This window comes from Hippopotamus amphibius, chromosome 4 (assembly GCF_030028045.1).
Source record: "Hippopotamus amphibius kiboko isolate mHipAmp2 chromosome 4, mHipAmp2.hap2, whole genome shotgun sequence".
NCBI lineage: Eukaryota > Metazoa > Chordata > Mammalia > Artiodactyla > Hippopotamidae > Hippopotamus > Hippopotamus amphibius.
In genome coordinates this window covers 1,710,957-1,728,896 of record NC_080189.1, presented here as the reverse complement: position 1 = coordinate 1,728,896, position 17,940 = coordinate 1,710,957, and the positions used below count along the sequence as shown (strand labels likewise).

At 42.4% G+C, this 17,940-nt stretch overlaps 1 protein-coding gene across 9 annotated transcripts in view; it reads right to left on the bottom strand.

The window, feature by feature from the left end:
• Positions 1-7,899: 7,899 nt before the first annotated feature.
• The window catches only part of LMBR1 (limb development membrane protein 1), a 136,447-nt gene continuing 126,406 nt past the window's right edge, over positions 7,900-17,940 (bottom strand). For 8 of the 9 annotated variants that reach the window (XM_057730818.1, XM_057730819.1, XM_057730817.1 and 5 more), the window contains 2 exons: positions 12,903-13,064; positions 7,900-9,783 (listed from right to left, as the gene is read on the bottom strand). In XM_057730818.1, coding sequence (XP_057586801.1) covers positions 9,698-9,783; positions 12,903-13,064 — 248 coding nt within the window. In that variant the 3' untranslated portion in view covers positions 7,900-9,697. Of the gene's footprint in view, positions 9,784-10,081; positions 12,054-12,902; positions 13,065-17,940 lie in introns of those variants that run through there. The other variant, XM_057730816.1, reaches the window with a different exon arrangement.

The window sequence follows — 17,940 nt, the reverse complement described above, 5'->3', positions numbered from 1 at the left end:
TCTCTGCACAGCCACTCTCTCCTTCCTTTCATCAGAATAAACTCCAGATAAAGGGATGCCTGATTAAAAATAAAAATGAAGCCTGAAAAGAAGTTATGTTCGAGGTGATGAAGATGTTCTGGGATTAGATGGTGGTGATGTTGGCACAACTCTGTGAGTATACTTGATGCTAAAGAGAAAAAGCATAGGCCCCAAAATGGTCACTTGTGTCACTTGTGCTACAGTCCACCATACCTGACCTGCCTGCAGTTTCGGCCTTCACCGGAGACGTAATCTTGATCAACCAGTCTGGAATCGTCTGGTCTTCACCAAGGAGGGAGTCTGTCCCGTGGGCCCTCTCCACCCCTAGAGGAGGCATTCCGCAGGATGAAGCCCTTGCTGTTCCCTTCCCCCAACAAGCTGTCCTGAACTAAATAAAAATGTTCCTTTCTTTCCTTCGGCTAATAGCTCCCTTGCCCCACCCTCCTCCCTGTAAGAGCCTTCCTTTTTGTCCAGCCCCTGGAAGCTCCTTCTAGCTGCTGGAGCGGATGCGGCCCGAGTCATAAACCAACACATAAACCGATGAAGTCCTCGAACTGGCTGGTTGAAGTCTGCTTTCTGAGCACTACGCCGCAAAGGGCTGTGTGCTTTGTGAGTGAATCTCATGGCACGTGGTCAGGCCCCCAAGACGGCTGTGCTCTTGCTCCCCGGACAGCCCGGCTTGACCAGTGCCTGCCTCACCCACCCGCTACTCACCTGACTGACCTTCCCTCTTCATCACACAGCCTGAGCAGTAACTGCCCACCTGGGTGTCCCGGCCCAGCTGCTCATCTTCAGATCAGAACGGCTCCGCTGTGACAGGTTCCCCGATAACCAGCCAACCTGACGTCCGTGCCCCCTGTGACTGACACCCCCCGCCGGCCCGTAGCCTGAGGTGCGCTCCAGGACCTTGCTTCAGAGGTAACTTCCCCGGTCCAGTCACCCACTCACGTCTCTGTCGCCACTACCAGGCTTTCTTTGGTCTCTCGACTAGACGATTACAGGCTTGCAGGCCTGCGGGCTGCAGCTCAACATGTGTTATGTGAGTTAAATCTCAATTAAACGAGTTAGGGGCAAAAACAGGTAATTATTTTTAAAACTCTTGGAGTAGGGAAGTCCTAAGTATGTTATCAAAAAATGTATGGGAAAGTTAATTTTGACTACTTCGAAATTTCAGATTTCCATATAGCAGAAAACAATGTGAACAAGTTAAAAAAACAAATAACCAGGAAAAATATTCTCAACACAACAGAAAGACAAACATTTACAACTATAATAGGTTTTATAAAATAAGGATAAGAAATACCAAAAGTGAGATAAGTATATTTAATAACTCACAAAGGCAGAAATGCAAATAGTTGCTAAAATTCTTTTTAAAGTTCCCCCCACTAGTTATTAAAAAGGCAAGAAAAACAATATGTGCCCATCAGGTTGCCACTACTGTAAAAGACGCAAAATCCAGTGCTGCTAGATGCGCACATCTCCGGAGACATGCCGTTGATGAGAGTATGTTGATACGGTCTTTCTGCAAGTAGTTTGGAACTGCATTCTCTTTGATCCACTTTCATTTCTAGGAATTACGTGACATTGTAACTTATAGTAAGAAATACACATGGGGTCTTCCTCTATTTCTGGCCCAGAGCTCTGAAGACCCCTGGAATTTCCTAAGTGATAAGAGGATAAGGGTGTCTTTTGATATTCATAACAAGCCCCTTTCAACCACACCTGGGCTTAAGGGAATGAGGTGACTTTTTTTTAATTGAAGTAGAGTTGAGGAGTTGATTTACAATATTGTGTAGCTTCAGGTGTGCAGCAAAGTGATTTGGTTTTTTATATATATACATACACACATACATATATATGTAATTATATTTTTTTTCTGATTCTTTTCCATTACAGTTTGTTACAAGATATTGCATATACTTCCCTGTGCTCTACAGTAAATCTTTGCTGTTTACCTATTCTATGTAGAGTAGTTTGCATCTGTTAATCCCATACTCCCAATTTATCCCCCAACCCTTCCCCTTTGGTAACGATAAAGTTTGTTTTCTATGTCTGAATTTATGTGTTCTGTAAATAAGTTCATTTGTGCCACTTTTTAGATTCCACATATAAGTGGTATCATATGGTGTTTGTCTTTGTCTGACTTACTTCACTTAGTATGATCATCTCTGGGTCCAGCCATGTTGCTGCAAATGGCGTTATTTCATGCTTTTTTATTGCTGAGTAATATTCCATTGTGTATATAGGCCACATCTTTTTTTTTTCCCCCCTGCATTGGGTCTTCATTGCTGCACACGGGCCTTCTCTGCATTGGGTCTTCTCCTTCTGCACTGGAGTGAGGGCGACTCTTCCTTGAGGTGCACGGGCTTCTCATTGCAGTGGCTTCTCTTATTGCCGAGCGTGGGTTCTAGGCACCTGGGCTCCAGTAGTTGCAGCACTCAGGCTCAGCAGTTGTGGTGCACGGGCTTAGCTGCTCTGCGGCATGTGGGATCTTCCCGGACCAGGGATCGAACCCATGTAGTTATCCACAGAGAGCTGGAGAAATGCTTGGTGTAGAAAAAAACCCCACACGTTTGGTAGCCAGAAGTGAAACAGTGAGAGTACAGAGGAAGAGGAGTCTTTCAGTTAGTATTTACAGTAGTTAGAAATTGGAAACAAGCTAGACACCAGTCCCTACAGAGTTGATTAAAACGTGGTCCACACACACCAAGAGGAACGCTATGCAGCCATTCAGTGGAATGATGTAAACCAAACCTACTGGGAGGAAAAGCAGCTCATGAACAAAGCAGGTTCTGTGCACGTATGACAGCACTGCGGTGGCATTTGGTTTCTCACAGAGCAACCACATGGAATTACAATGGCATACACATTTAAACACTGAAATTGAAGAGTTAGATTAGGCAAATCAGCAGAAACATTTTAATGATCCAGTATCATTGCCTCCCCCCGCCCCTTTTTTTGGCCATGCTGTGCAGCTTGTGGGATCTCAGTTCCCTGACCAGGGACTGAACCCAGGCCTCGGAAGTGAAAGCGCGGCGTCCTAACCACCAGACCACCAGGGAATTCCTCAGTGCCTTTTGTAGACAAAAACTTGGCTTCTATTTCATGGACAAAGCCTCATAAGGAAACTGTAATTAATTTCATGTTTGACACATCTAGACTTTCAAGCTTAACCAGATAAACCTAGAGAGGATGTGGAGACTCAAACATGTTTTCCTGTTTGTTATAAGTTTTTAACAAAGCCTGCATCATTCCAAAATCCTCCTCATCATTTAAGAAACTATGATTCTAGGCAACTCCAGTAGATGCACAATTTCCATAAGGATAAGTGAGGACGCGTTTAGAAATGCCCCACGTGGACCAGATAAATGCTGAATGGCTTTCACGGAGCGGGTCACAGTTGTTTCTATACAGCCCCCACGATTAAAAATTGTAAAGTCTTATTTTAGTTCTTCATAGGATCTGCTACAACTAATTGTGACCTTATCTTAAAAATGTCAAGCAATTATAAGAGAACATTTAAATAAACTATTTAAAATAACAGCTAATACTTATCAAGTACTTAGTGTTTCAGGCCCCGTGCTAGGGGCTGTGGCGCATCAGCCACGGTCAGGGCCTGGGGCACATGTAACACGTGTGTAGAAACAGAAGCTACCCGTGCTCCACTACACGGCGCGCAGGTGTGATGTCCTCCCTTTCAGATTGGTACAGATAACTACAGCTACTGTTTCCTAACCCTTTCTCACAACCGCAGGTCCTGCCCGTTTTAACCATGGGGAAAAGAATGCGGAAATCACGAGGAAGCGGAGACTCTGGTCAGCTCACGTTGGGGCTCCAGGGCCCCAGCTCAGGCCTGTGCTCCCTGAGCACTAGTGGCTCGCAGCGGCTCTGCCTAAACCCTTCTCAGACGCAGAGCTCGCTGGACCACAGGAACCCTGCAGGGCTGACAGGCAGAGCAGAACCATCATCCTTAAGAAACTTTTCCCAAACTGTTTTTCTTCCTTCCAAGGCAATCAAGTCGCATTCTTTAAGTCCAACTATCTCACACACGTTCTCTACCTGGTTCACTGTCCTCACCAAGCACCACAAAGACAGGTAACAATTTTAAACAAGTCCCTCTGTTTGGTCTCAGAGGCTCTGATCTTAGCTAGGCCTCCATCAACTCGTCTCAGTGGCTCCGGTGTGAAAACAGGTGCCTTCTTTCCATCAGCTGTAATTGACACGTAAAGTCTACCTGAGAAGCAATGTTTATAAAGTGGTTAAGGGTGAGGACTCAGGAGCCAGCTGGCCTGGGGTTCGAATCCTGTGTCCTGTGGCTCCCTGGGCAGCTTACTTAACCTCTCTGTGCCTTAGCTTCCTCACCTGCAAAGTGGGAATACTGACAGTACCTACTTCACGGGATTGTCAGGAGCATTAAATAAGTTACATATTTAAATAAACACACACATGAAGTGCTCAGAACAGCAGCCGGCACAGGGAAGCACTGCTGAAGTGCCTCCTGCTGCTACTGGTGGTATTACTACCAACGGAGCGCAGTGGGTCCCTTCTGCAAGCTGTGTACATCAAACTGGTCTCACTGTAGAATCACGTCTCACATAGCCACTCATGTTGCCTGCATCGTTAAATGTTTAGCTGCATAATCGAGAAAGAACGACGTCTGCTCGAGCTTCTAAGGCCTGGGAACGTGGGCCCTGGGACTATGTCACACGCCTGCGGTTCCCTATCAGCACCCAGACGAGGGGAAGGCAGTGCTGAGAGACTTGACTCAACAGCCTGGTGCTGGAAGGTCCTGAGCCACCCGAGTGGAGTCACCAAGAAAAGAAATCAAAACCCCCAAACCAGGAAGAGGTGAGACTGAGGTGATACTGACCTGCGTTCACAGGCAGCTCGTCCACTCGCTAGTTGTGTGACCTCCGCAAATCTCAGCCTTCGTGTGTTTGGGCCCCTTCTCTGTACCACTGACGCCTGCGTCTCCCCACTTCCCAGCTCCAAGGGCTGCACTTGCACCTGCCTCCTCCCCTCCCCCACACCCCCTTCACCTCCCCGACTTCGAGGTCTGATGAGATGCCACAGTGAGGACGAAAGAGAAAAGAAAAAGTGAATCACTGCTGAGACTGAAGGAAAGAGAGGACGAGAGGGAGTGGAGGTGATGAGAAACTCTCTGCACAGGCACAGCTCGGGGAGGGACAGGTGCTGCCACTTCACCTTCAGGCCCACGGTGAAGCGGACGTGAAAACTGTGGAAGCTTTCAAGAGGCTGTGACAGGAAAGCCGCAGAGCCAACACGCTAGCTCCAGAGTTCCAAACCCCTGCTCCCCAGGGTCGCTGTCTGCAAGCAGGACATTCCTTCAATAACAGCTTCTCAACGGGAAAGACATGACAACCTTCACGCAGTTTTCTTAGAAACTGATGAAACGTCCTTCCTCAGACCCGCAGCCCACGTGTGAGTCTCGGCCTCCCCACTCCCAGACTGGAGAGCCTCCGTCTGTCTCTGGCCCTCAGAGGACGTGCACACCAGCGGCTGCTGCCTGCCCTCCGGGACCCACGCGTGTGAGAACCTGACTTCTTCACGCCTTCAGAAGAGCACGACGCCAAAGTCATATCCAGAATGACTGGGTTTTGTCTGAATTTCCTATCTGATTACATTTGAACTTGAAAAAGCTTTCCTAACTGAATTACAAAGAATTGGAAGTTAAATAACTTATCTTGAAAACTAGCTGCCAGCACTACTCCTTCAAAACAAATGAATCGATCACTTAGTTTTGAAATTTTATAATCCACTTTTTAGAGTTTTAGCAATTTCTACTGATTATTACATTCTTTGCAGTGGAGCCAGTAATTTGCATATGCAGTCCTTTTGCTTCAGTGGTATTTGTAATGATGAGTTTTACCTGAACAATTGTCAAAAGCCAAAAAAATGCTTCACATTCATTATTCTTTCAGCCAGGAAATGACTTGGTGGTTTGTGTCTAGTATTTTTTTAAAAATATGAACAAAACAGAATAGAAAAAGCCAGCATGCGTCACACACAGTAAAAGCAGGTACTGTTCTGTTAGATTTTGTGTGTATGTGCGTGTGTGAGTTACAGTGTCAGCTGGGTTTCTTACTGTGGTCAGAAGTCTGACAGCCACTGCCAGAGAGGCTCCTGTCTGTCAGGGAATGAACCAGACGCTAAGGGCTTTGCCTTCCAAGCACTCTGGGTTAAGCTGCTCACACCACAGTCAGGTATGGGCTCAGGCCTTCAGTGGAAGAAATTAGAGAAATCAAATCTAAATAAGTCAGATCAATATAATATATGATTTCAATTACTGATGCTACATTTCAGGCTGCAAGAAATTGATCTACCAAAAACTCTCCAACAAAAAGAAGAGAAGATATCCACTTCTTCCTCAGTTCAATATTCCACTAGAATAAGTATTGCCCTCTATAAACCTGAAAGGAAAGTAACCTATATATATATATACACCCTTAAGTTTTAGCGATGATGGTATTTACAATTAAAAAAACAAAACAAAACACATTTGAGTACTTATAAACCAAAATATGAAATCACTTTTTGTAGAACTTTAATTTCTGAGACATGTAGAGTCACACTAAAATTATCTCATAGAAACAAACAAGACTAACAATTTGTAAACAAAACACTCTGTAAACAAAAATACTTTGCCAGTGCATCCAAACATTATTTTTAAAGTTAACATCATACCAATTTTTTAAGTTTAAAAAGTCAGTACTACATGTATTCTCATACTTTAAAAAGGATTATTGTAAGAACTCTGCCTTTATACACTAAATACTATGCGAACAACACAGAAAGCCACACAGGGCTCTCACACGACGTGAGCCTGTGTTGCTGGCAAATAAGGCGGCTGCTGAGCCACAGGGACAGCGGCTATGCTCCAGCCAAGCCGGGCAGCAGCTGGCGGGCGCCCCCGAGGTCGGGTGGGCGTGCGCTCTGGCCCAGCCGAGGGTGAGAGCCACCCGTGGGAATGCCTTCTCATCCACTGTCAACCCGCAGCGCAGCACCAAAGGTGCGAACGTGTGTGTGTGTGTAACTTTCACATAAAGTCTCATATTTACAACAGGTCTGTTTTTACATAGAATGTACATAAAGCTAAATAAATTTTAAATCTAAGAAATATCTTGGAAAAACAGTAAAAATCATTACAAATGTTATAGTCTGTAAAACTTATAACTTTAAAACAATGTATTTACATACTGCAGAGGCAATGAACGATAAGAACTGGCCCAGTCTCCTTAAGAAGCTCTGTGACTGCAGTGCCGAAAGCCTTTTTACAACAGACCCCGAGGTGAGAGAAAATAAAGGGGCATTGGAGTTACTGCAGTCAGTGGTGGACCCCATCCCCTTAGAAGGAAGGCGGCTCCAGGCCGCTCTCACCGCTGGCACCGGGACCCTGCCCCGAGGCCTCGCACCCTCCCTTCGCCGCGCTCACAGATGCAGTAACAGAAAGCCCAAGGGCGCCCGTCCTCACCGGTCCGCCAGTGCTCAGCTTCCCTGTGCTGCCACCCGCTTGGCCACACGTGTCCTACGCCAGCCTCCAGCGTGTGTCCAAGAGAAGCACCTGCATTTAGAGTAAGTGTCTCACTCAACAGGAAGACTGTGTGTGTGACCAGGAATGCACTAGACGTTTGTAGAGCCTCAAGTGGTTGTCACTGTGCAGACCAAGGAGGGAACAGCCTGCATTTGCTTCCACAGAAGGCATCTTCGACCTGAGGCTCAAAACTGGCCCTCTGTTCCACACAGCAGTGAAGAAGCATCCAATAAGAGCTTCAGGAATTTATGATACACTTCACTCTTTACTAATCCAAGCCAGGCTTAAGTCCTCGGATGGAAAGAAATTTTCAAATGAACAAAGAGTTGATACAGACATTGAAAAGTTTAATATTTTACTCAGAAATTTTCAGACATCTTACAAATACAAGAAGCTCTTCCTCTGGATGTGTGCCCTGAAACTGGTGTAAGTTAAAAGTGATATTCTTTTATTTAAAGGAATTCCTTTCTCTTCTCCCCTTGACCTGATCTGCTCAAAGCAAGCAAGTTTCAGTAAAAATCAAAACTTGCAATTAATGCTTAAATAGGTATAATTACCACTGATTTTTGTTAATTTTCTCAGTATGTGGATCTTATGCTGAGAAATTCACCCATACTAGACTGGTGGTATTTACTGAATGTTGTGTAGAATCACAAAATGTTCTTTTATTTTAAAACTAAGCTGCATTTTAACAAGAAGAGACGCTTAGAAGGAAATGCAGAGGTGTAAATAAAGAAGTATACACAATGGAGTTCTAGGTTACTTTTTCTTATTATTTTGGCTCTAAGTGGAAATTTTGATGTCAGATACATACAGCCTGTTTTTCATAAACTTCTCCCCAAAACCCTTTAAATTCAACAGTTTGAGAAAATTGTTCTTTTACTTTTGTCTGCACACAGTCTATTGCCGTACACACAGTGTCTTTGAACACATGTAGTTATAGAGGCTGCATGATATGAGTGGTGTGCAAATGGACCCATCTCCTCTTTCTGCATCACAACTTCTAGTGTTCTATCCTAGTGGGTGGTGACACTGAGTACACCGTTACCATTTTTATTCCGTGGGCTTAAAGCCAAGAACCCATCCCAAGAATTATTTACAATTTAATAACTGCATGATCATCAGATCACAATACACTGCACAGCTTTTCTTACATCATGAACGCTGATGCTGTGTGTTTGGGGTGTTAAATGGTAACTTTTGTAAGTCTGAGGTTTAAGTTGGCATGTACAGAAGGGACCAAAGCCTGAAGGATGTGGCAACAGAGAGGGTGTCTACCACTGAGCACTTGTAGTTTCATAATAGACACGGGGCACAGGGAATTAAGGGGTTTCTGGGAAAAAAAAAAATGCTTAAAAAAAAACTGAGTGTACATATAGCCTATAAGGCAAAACCTAAGTTACAAGTGTGTCCAACACTGGCAACTATGTTATGAGAGGTAATATTGAATTATATACACATAAGCTCTCAGAAACTGTGATTACATAATACTTCCTACCATAGCTTATTACACTGGACAGCAGAAGGTATTCCTGTGGTGTTCCACCAAGGCTCAGGCTTTAAAAGAATTTTCTTTTTTCCCCTTGACTCAAAGGCCAATCAATATCATTCTGTAACCTAAATCAGAACTATGCTTTTGTTTTTCTTTAAGGAAGTGAAAAATATAATTTGCAACCACTGTAGTTCCAACATACCCACTACAATAACATCTATAAGCTTTCATTTTTGCAGAAACGTCACATCTAAGTACAAGGATGCCTTTTGTGTAGGTGCCTACATTTCGAATGGACTGTATCACAAGATTTAAGTGAATCCTTAGGAAGCCCCGAAGTCTGTCTTTCCTAACGTTCTCACATGGGGCCACAACTGATGCAAGTAAACGCGTCCCCAGAAGACATGCTGCCCTGAGGAGCCTGTGCTTGGCTGGAAACTACAAGGTCCATCCCAAAGGTAAATAAAAGAGGACAACCTGCAATAGCCGAGCTCTGAGCCCGTGAAAACCAGGACACGGACAGGCCCAGGCCCTAAACGTGGAGCACAGCCAGCGGGAAAGGGCCCTGCCTGACGGGAATGTCACGCGTTTGGGGTGCGCAGGCTCTTGACTGTAGAGCGGTGCTGTGGGTCTCACAGTGCTTTCTGATGCCCATTTGCAGACGGCTTTGTGGTTTCTGAATCCCTTGAAGTATGTGACAAGTGAAGTTTATGAAGCCCTGCAGAAAAATGAAGACGATGTAAGAACTAATGCATTGCTGAGAGGCTGAGCAGAATGTGACGTGCTCCTGAGGACACTGTGCCGCACTGGCCACACTCCTTGCAGGATGAAAGAGCCCTTCTTCCCATGGGCAGCACCCGGGCCTCAACTGAAGACAGCGGCCCAGCAAGACGTCAGCACCCCCCAACACAGTTCAGGGCAGCCTGGGAGCCATTCCCTCACCCCACATCCCACAGGCCCAGCTCGGGCTTCCGGTGAGATGCAGCAGGCGCTTCCCCTGCACAGCTCCTGCCCCCGCCCCGCCCCGCCCTCCAGCTCGGCCCCCAAGAGCAACTTCTGACAAACCTCCTCCCACAAGCTCATCCCAATACCTGAGTGCCCTGCCCGGGGAACAACCTGAAACAAGGATGATCCCATTTTTGTTTTAAAATACACCCATACATATACACTCACAGGAAAATACAGGGAAAGACACACCAAAACATTAAGCGTGCAAGTAAAAAGAAAAGTAACAGAAAACATGACCAAGAAAAAAGAAAGAGCAAAAGAACAAACTGAACATAAGATTTCACTACTCAGAGAGGTTTCACAGAGTAGAAGATTATTACTACCTTTCAAGTTACATTACTTTCCTTCTACCTCATACAGCAATTGTTTACACAGTGTACCTGCCACATGGAACAATATGTGCCCTCACAGGCAGAAAAGTGAGAAGAAATTTTAAGAGTTTAAGTGGCACTTTAACAAAACGAAGCATAAAGACATGCAAGAGCACACAAGCAGCACATCCGTGGAGCAGATTCTGAGGGAACAATTTTTATGAGGCTCAGATATTTGTAAAAATATACTTGGATAAGAATATTTTTCCCCTAGATTTCAGATGGTTGTCTACCCGACTGGTATGCAATTTTATATCCCTCATAAGCCAACACAACACTCCAAATTTTAAAAATTTCTATCACCTGCATATCTTAATGAAACAGAAGGTAAAACTGAGCCTGTCTACGGCGGATGACTGGGAAGGGAAAAATAAATCCATCCGACACACACACAGACAAACAGTTCTGGTTTCAGGAATGGCCAAGCCACTGAGTGACAAAAGCCTCCTGCAGCTGCTGGACATGAGGAAGCGTGTTAACACAGGCCGGCTGCAGAAGGAAGTGGACAAAGAGAGCAGCAAGCAGGCGATCAACGCCCGCACTGAACCAGGACCCCTATAGGATCCACTCCTTCACTGACCTACTTCTCAAACCGGAGTGTAGCATAGGTTACATACTCGGAAAAACCAGTGTCTCTCTTCTGCAGAGACAGTCACCTCCACCACCAGCACAGTAGCTAAACTCTGTGGATGCTCTCTGAGATAGATGCTATGATTCTCAACGCATGGCGGCAGAGGGGAAACTCCACCCCACTGCCCCACACACAAGAAACAAGAAGAAGAAGAAGAAAGGAGATAGTTAAATTTTATATTTTATAATCAAATTATGATTCCTACCGCAATCACATTTAAGATCTCAGATCGTTCACACACTACATATATTTAATGAGGCCCCTTTTTCTAGGTATAAGGCACTGCCACCTCAGAACCTTTCAGAGAGTAGGGGAAAACATGGGGAAACCCGCATCTAAGAGATGTTTCACACGACTCTTGATAATTCCATTGCCCCTCGTGGTCGAAGAGTCAACACCACACATACAAGTGTCTCACCTTCGGTTAAACTATACTTTATTATTTTAACAAAGACTTCCTTAGCAAGAGGATATCCAGAATACCCAACTCAAACTCTATATTTACCGCTGTTTATTCACAACCACTCACTTTCGTGAATGGTAAGTAGCAATTTATCTGAGATTATGGGTAACTGACACTGCTGATGCTACAACAGGCTTAAAAATGAAATTTTAACTCTGAACATTTGGCTGAGAGGACTGTTTGATTTCCACTTCATCTTCAGGTTTTAATCTGACCAGCATTAAGGAACCTAGGCATTAAAATTCACAAATTATCTGGTGCTTCAGCTGAAATGAGATGTAACTTTTCCCTTTCGGGCCAGTATTCCATCAGCCACTCCCTCTCAGGGTACATTTACAGTAAAACAGACATGAATAGATAATCTGAAGTCCTTTTGCCTTCCCAAAGGTCATCCTTCCAAGCATCGGGGCTGGAAAGGCTTGGTGGTGTGAAAAGCCTTATTGTTGTTCATAAGGTTTAAGGTATCTGAAAGCAGGATCTTAATGCATCAATCACGACGTTGCCTTCTGCAAGAGCTAAAAGCCACAAGGGATACAGAGTATAAGCATTCAAATGATGTCAATTCAGGTAAATGAGCTCAAGGCAGGAATTTCTACAATAAATCACTACCTTTCCCTTCTTTTATAAAATTACACACCCTAAACCCAAGAGGGTTTTATAAAGCAAGACAGTTTATATTGTCTTGGTATTCCTAAAATACAAAGTCTGAAATATGTTTTGTACTAATGTTGAAGCAAGCATGAAAAATAGCTTCACAGGTTACATCTGTGCCCTTTACAGCTCAGCTAAACCTGTGAGCTCTTCCCACTGTCACAATGCACACGACTCACGGAATACACAATGAATGCCTTCGCTCTTACTATTGCCAAGAACACTAATACTTTTATTCTGAATTATTATTTTATTCTGACTTACTGAAGAGAATTATAATTGTGGGTCAGCCTGATACTTATAAAACCCAATCCTCAAAAAAATATTTAACTAAAAAAACAGTAAGAGGTACCATTACCAAAACCTAAGCCTTTAGCACATCATCAGCCTCTGTTCATCACCTCCCCTCCTCATCACCATGGAAGAGCTTATGTGCACTGAGCTGCTCCCATGTGCCAGGACTGCGCTCAGGCCCTTCCAAGACTGTTTCAGTTCACATTCACAACAGTCCTAAAAGACGACAGTATCGTCACCACCTCACAGGTGAGGAAAATAAGGCTTAATGAAGTCATTTTACACAAGAGCATAACCAACAAGCAGTGGGTCAGGAATGTGACCTCTAAGGATTTATGCATTTGGAAAAATGAATAGGTGAAATGTCAAATTATTAATAAGCAGAAAGAGAGAAAAATACCCATAAACCTCAGGATTACCTAGGGCCTTGAAAAGTTCTTCTCGTACAGCAGAGGTGAATTTTCTGACCAGACACAATGTTGTCACGATAGCAAAAAGCAAATTGTAGGATAACACAATATAGAAATTTCCCAGCCAATTAAACCTTCCAAAGTCTCCAAGTAGATCAAATCTAGTGATTCCTGTTAAAAATAAATAAAATAGTCCTTAATAAAATCAGGTACAATAAATTTATATATACATACACACATATAAAAAACAAAATAAAGTACATATCAGATCAAATTCCATGGACTTTCTCATTTCTGTTAGTGGGAATCCTCGTTAAAATGCATGGCTGTTATCTGGTGGGAAACCCCAGTCAGCCCGAAGTGACTGTCCACGTGCCGCAGTCTCGCACGTGATGAGCGATGAAGCTGAGAGGAGTCACTTGCGCAGATTTCAGCTACATCCACAAGAAACCCACCATGCTGCTCACGTACGGAGGGTGGGTGCAGCCTGCTAACCTGAGCTAGGAAACCAGGGTCGACGGAAGAGACACCTGACGAAGCCGCTCACCTCCCCCACGCTTGTCCCCTCTTCATGCAGACCCCTGTCCACATGTCCCCTCCTCTGAGAGGCCACCTGGTTCCCCTACCCCAAAGTGCTGACCCGCCAAGGCCCTCCACCCTGATTATGTTCCTGCACAGCACACACTACCTGAAACGTTTCTTTTCCTTTGTGGTTTATTTACTGCCTACTTTCCTCATTAGGATGTAAGTTCTATAAGAACAAGGACTGTGTCATTTTCATTCCTGTAATCCCAATGCCCAGAGCAAGGCCTTCTTGCACATACTTAACAAGTTATTACATAACGAATAAACAAATAGGGTGACTCCTTTCCAAGGAGAAAACACACATGATAGTCACTCTGAATTGGATGCTACAGGCTTTTGGAATAAAATGGCCAGAGCTGGACATGCAGTGTAAGTGTGTTGTGTATGTTGGAAATGCAGTGCAGTTGTATCATATATACATTGAAGTTTCTTAAGTTCACCCATACAGATTTAAAAACCAAGTGTTTTTATTTTTAAAAAATCTGAACAGTCATTCTATTCAATGAACATGTGCCATAGGCCCAATACTTACTGGAAAGAATATGCGAGTGGTAGGGTTTTTCCAACTATTGGTAGGTAAATAAAGTAAAACAGCATTCAAGTGGTCAGTCAAGTGAGAGATGACAGTTGACATTCCTTAAGGAAGAAACTGAAAAGCTACTCAGGGCCATGTAAAATTTGAACCACAAAGGACCGTATAAACAAAACCACACACCTTTAATTTTATGAGTGGTCTAAGGATTTCAGGAGCAATTCTGACAAAACTCAATTTCACCTTAACTGCTGACGTCTGAACGTAACTCTCATCCCCACGCAATGCAGCCCCATCTACCTGCTATACAGACAGACTCCACAAAAGCAGCTTATGGACACAACAGAAAAACAGCAGGTTTCAAAAAGCAGTTCTTTTGTAACCACATCTATTCAGGGCCAATGTATTTGAATTTGAGAGACAATAATCTACCACAGTATTTTAAAGAAATATAAGGTTAATGAAAACATACAATGAAATATCTTTTAAAAGAAGGTAAAAGGGACCTGGACCCTACTAGAGTACACCATGAGATCATGGCATCCATCCTGGCAGTAGTTTCTCAGACTGAAGATTTAATAAGACTTTAATCTGTTAAAAAGAATACATCTAATTATATATATTATTTTTCAAATGAAGTGCCACTTAATTTAACCTAGGAAGTTATCTGTAACCAAGATACAGTCCCCCCAAAACAAACTTCTCAAGGCCCAGGGATGCCAGATAAGCATATTTGATCTTTAAGGCCAAGGACTCCTAAGAATCTGGCAAGGGCCTTGGAATTTTTCACTAGAAAAACACATACATATGTGGGGGCACCCCACACCCACACAAAATTTGGATTCCTTTTATTTCTTTTTCTTGTCTCATTACTGTGGCTAGGACTGCAAGTACTATGTTGAATGAAAGGGGCAGGAGTGGACATCCTTGTCTTGTTCCTGATCTTAAAGGTAATGCTTTCAGCTTTTTACCACTAAGTATGATGTTAGTTGTGGGCTTATCATATATGGCCTTTATTATGCTGAGGTAGAGGGCTACCCAGTTTGTACAGAGTTTTTATCGTAAATGGATGTCGAATTTCTCAAAAGCTTTTACTGCATCTACTGAGATGATCGTATGATTCTTATACTTCAAGTTTCTTAAGGTGATGTATCACACTGATTTGCAGATAATGAATCATCCCTGCGTCCCTGGAATAAATCCCGCTTGATCATGGTGCATGTTCCTTTTAATGTGCTGTTGAATTCAGTTTGCTAAGATTTTGTTGAGGATTTTTGCACAGGTGCTTCAGTGATACTGGGCTGTAATTTTTTTGTGTATGATATCTTTGTCTGGTTTTGATATCAGGGTGGTAGCATGCCTTCCTTTGCAATTGTTTGGACTAGTTTGAAAAGGATATGTGTTAACTCTTCTCTAAAAGCTTGGTAGAATTCACTTGTGCAGCCACCGGGTCCTGAGCTTTTCTTTGTTGGGAGTTTTTATTACTGATTCTATTTCAACAGGTAACTGGTCTGTTCATATTTTTTAGTTCTTCCTGGTTCATTCTTGTTCATTTCTAGGAATTTGTCCACTTCTTCTAGGCTGTCCATTTTATTGGCATATAGTTGTCCTTAGTAATCTCTTAGGGTCCTTTGTATTTCTGTGGTATAGGTTATAATGTTCTGTTAATTTTTGATATTGATTTGGGCCCTTTTTTTCTTAATCAGTCTGGATAAAGGTCTATCAATTTTATTTATCTTTTCAAAGAAGCAGCTCTTAATTTCATTGATCTTTTCTATTGTTATTTTTAGTTTCTATTTCCTTTATTTCTGCTGTGATCTTTTATGATTCTTTTCTTCTGCTAACTTTGGGTTTTGTTTGTTTTTTTTCTAATTCCTTTAGGTGTACAGTAAAATTCTTTATTTGAAATTCTTCTTGTTTCCTGAGGTAGGCTTGTATCACTATAAATATCCCTCTTAGAATTGCTTTTGCTGAATCCCATAAATTTTGGATTGTTGTGTGTTTTCATTTTCATTCTCTATAGGTATTTTTAAATTTCTTCTTTGATTTCTTCAGTGATCTATAGGTTGTTTAGTAACATATTGCTTGGCCCCCCCATGTTTGTGTTTTGGAAGTTTTGGGGTTTTTATAAGCTTTTATTTTCTTTGCAAAGGAGATTCAGAGAATTTTTTTATTTTTTGGCCACACTGCATGGCATGCAGGATCTTATCGAACCAGTGCCCCCTGCAGTGGTAGTGCAGATTCTTAACCACTGGACTGCCAGGGAAGTCCCAGGAAGGTTTTTTTGTTTGGGGGGGGGGGGGGTTTGTAGCTGATTTCTAGTCTTATAGCATTGCTATTGGAAAAGATGCTTGATATGATTTCAATTTTCATAAATTTACCAGGACTTGTTTTGAGATCTAGCATGTGATCTATTCTGGAGAATGTTCCTTGGGCACTTGAAAAGAATGTGTATTCTGCTGCTTTTGGATGGAATAGTCTCTATATATCTATTAAGTCCATTTGGACTAATGTACTTTTTTATTTAAAATACCAACACTTAAGAAAACATAAAAATACTTAAAGTTTTAACTTAATAAGACTTATGCTAAAATACTTCAAAATCTCTATTTCTGAGGAAAGATATAAAAGGGTATTAAGGTAGCAAATTTTAAAATACTACTGACTATAAGAAAATTTCAATTAGCAAATGTTATTTAACTCTCCTAGTCAAATACTGAAATGCTTATTCCCATTCAGAAGTTCATTTCTTTAAAAAATAAGTAAAATATATGCCAGATAAGAAGCTCACGTAGTTAAGCATCAGCTAAACATAAGGCCACATTATCTGAATTATCTGTCAATAAAATACTCTTCATAGAAAACCACGTATTATCAGCTCCCTGCACTAGGATTCAACGGAAAATGTTTTATGCATAATTCCTTGAATAAAGATCGTTATCCATACCTATAAAAGAACCAAGGTATAAAATAAAACCTCAAGAAGGAGCTGGTTACTCCATCTGCAATATGAGTCAAGAGAATGTACATTTGTTAGCCCACCTGAGTCAACTTTTACTTTTAGCAAGCATATTCATGTTCCTTAACTAGCAAGAAGTTGTTGAGAGAGAATTTATAAAGCTTGACACACTAAAAGGATCATTAAAGTAACTTTCTCAATAAATCATGTGTGCTGGCACATCACACAAATGGCTGACATGAATATCCACAGCTTTAATGAAAGACTGCCAAAAAGAGCACATACATTTTGTTACAGAAAACAAATTTATAAATTAAATGTTCTTTGACAAAACATTGGGATTAACACATTTTCCCCCCCTCCAGACTCCCAAAATAGTTAGTACAAATTATTAACTTGGGCTTCCTAGGTGGCGCAGTGGTTGAGAATCCACCTGCCAATGCAGGGGACATGGGTTCAATCCCTGCTCCAGGAAGATCCCACATGCTGCAGAGCAACTAAGCCCATGCACCACAACTACTGAGCTTGTGCTTTAGAGCCCATGAGCCACAACTATTGAGCACATGTGCTGCAACTACTGAAGCCCATGTGCCTAGAGCCCGTGCTCCGAAACAAGAGAAGCCACGGCAATGAGGAGCCCATGCACCACAACGAAGAGTAGCCCCCACTCACCACAACTAAAAAGAAAGCCCACGCATAGCAAAAAGACCCAACGCAGCCAATAAAATAAATAAATTTATTTAAAAAAAATTATTATCTTGACTAGGTTTAAATTCCCTTCTCTAAACCAGGCTTTTGAAATAAATTTACCTACACAGTGTCAATAAATAAATGTGACTCAAAGAGTATGAAATAATAAAATCTACAATCAATTCTGAACACCATTAATTTCAGGACTAATGTAAATAAGCACACTGTCAATTGTTTTATTTATTTTAAAAGAAGTAATTCTAAAACTAATGAGAGGTTCC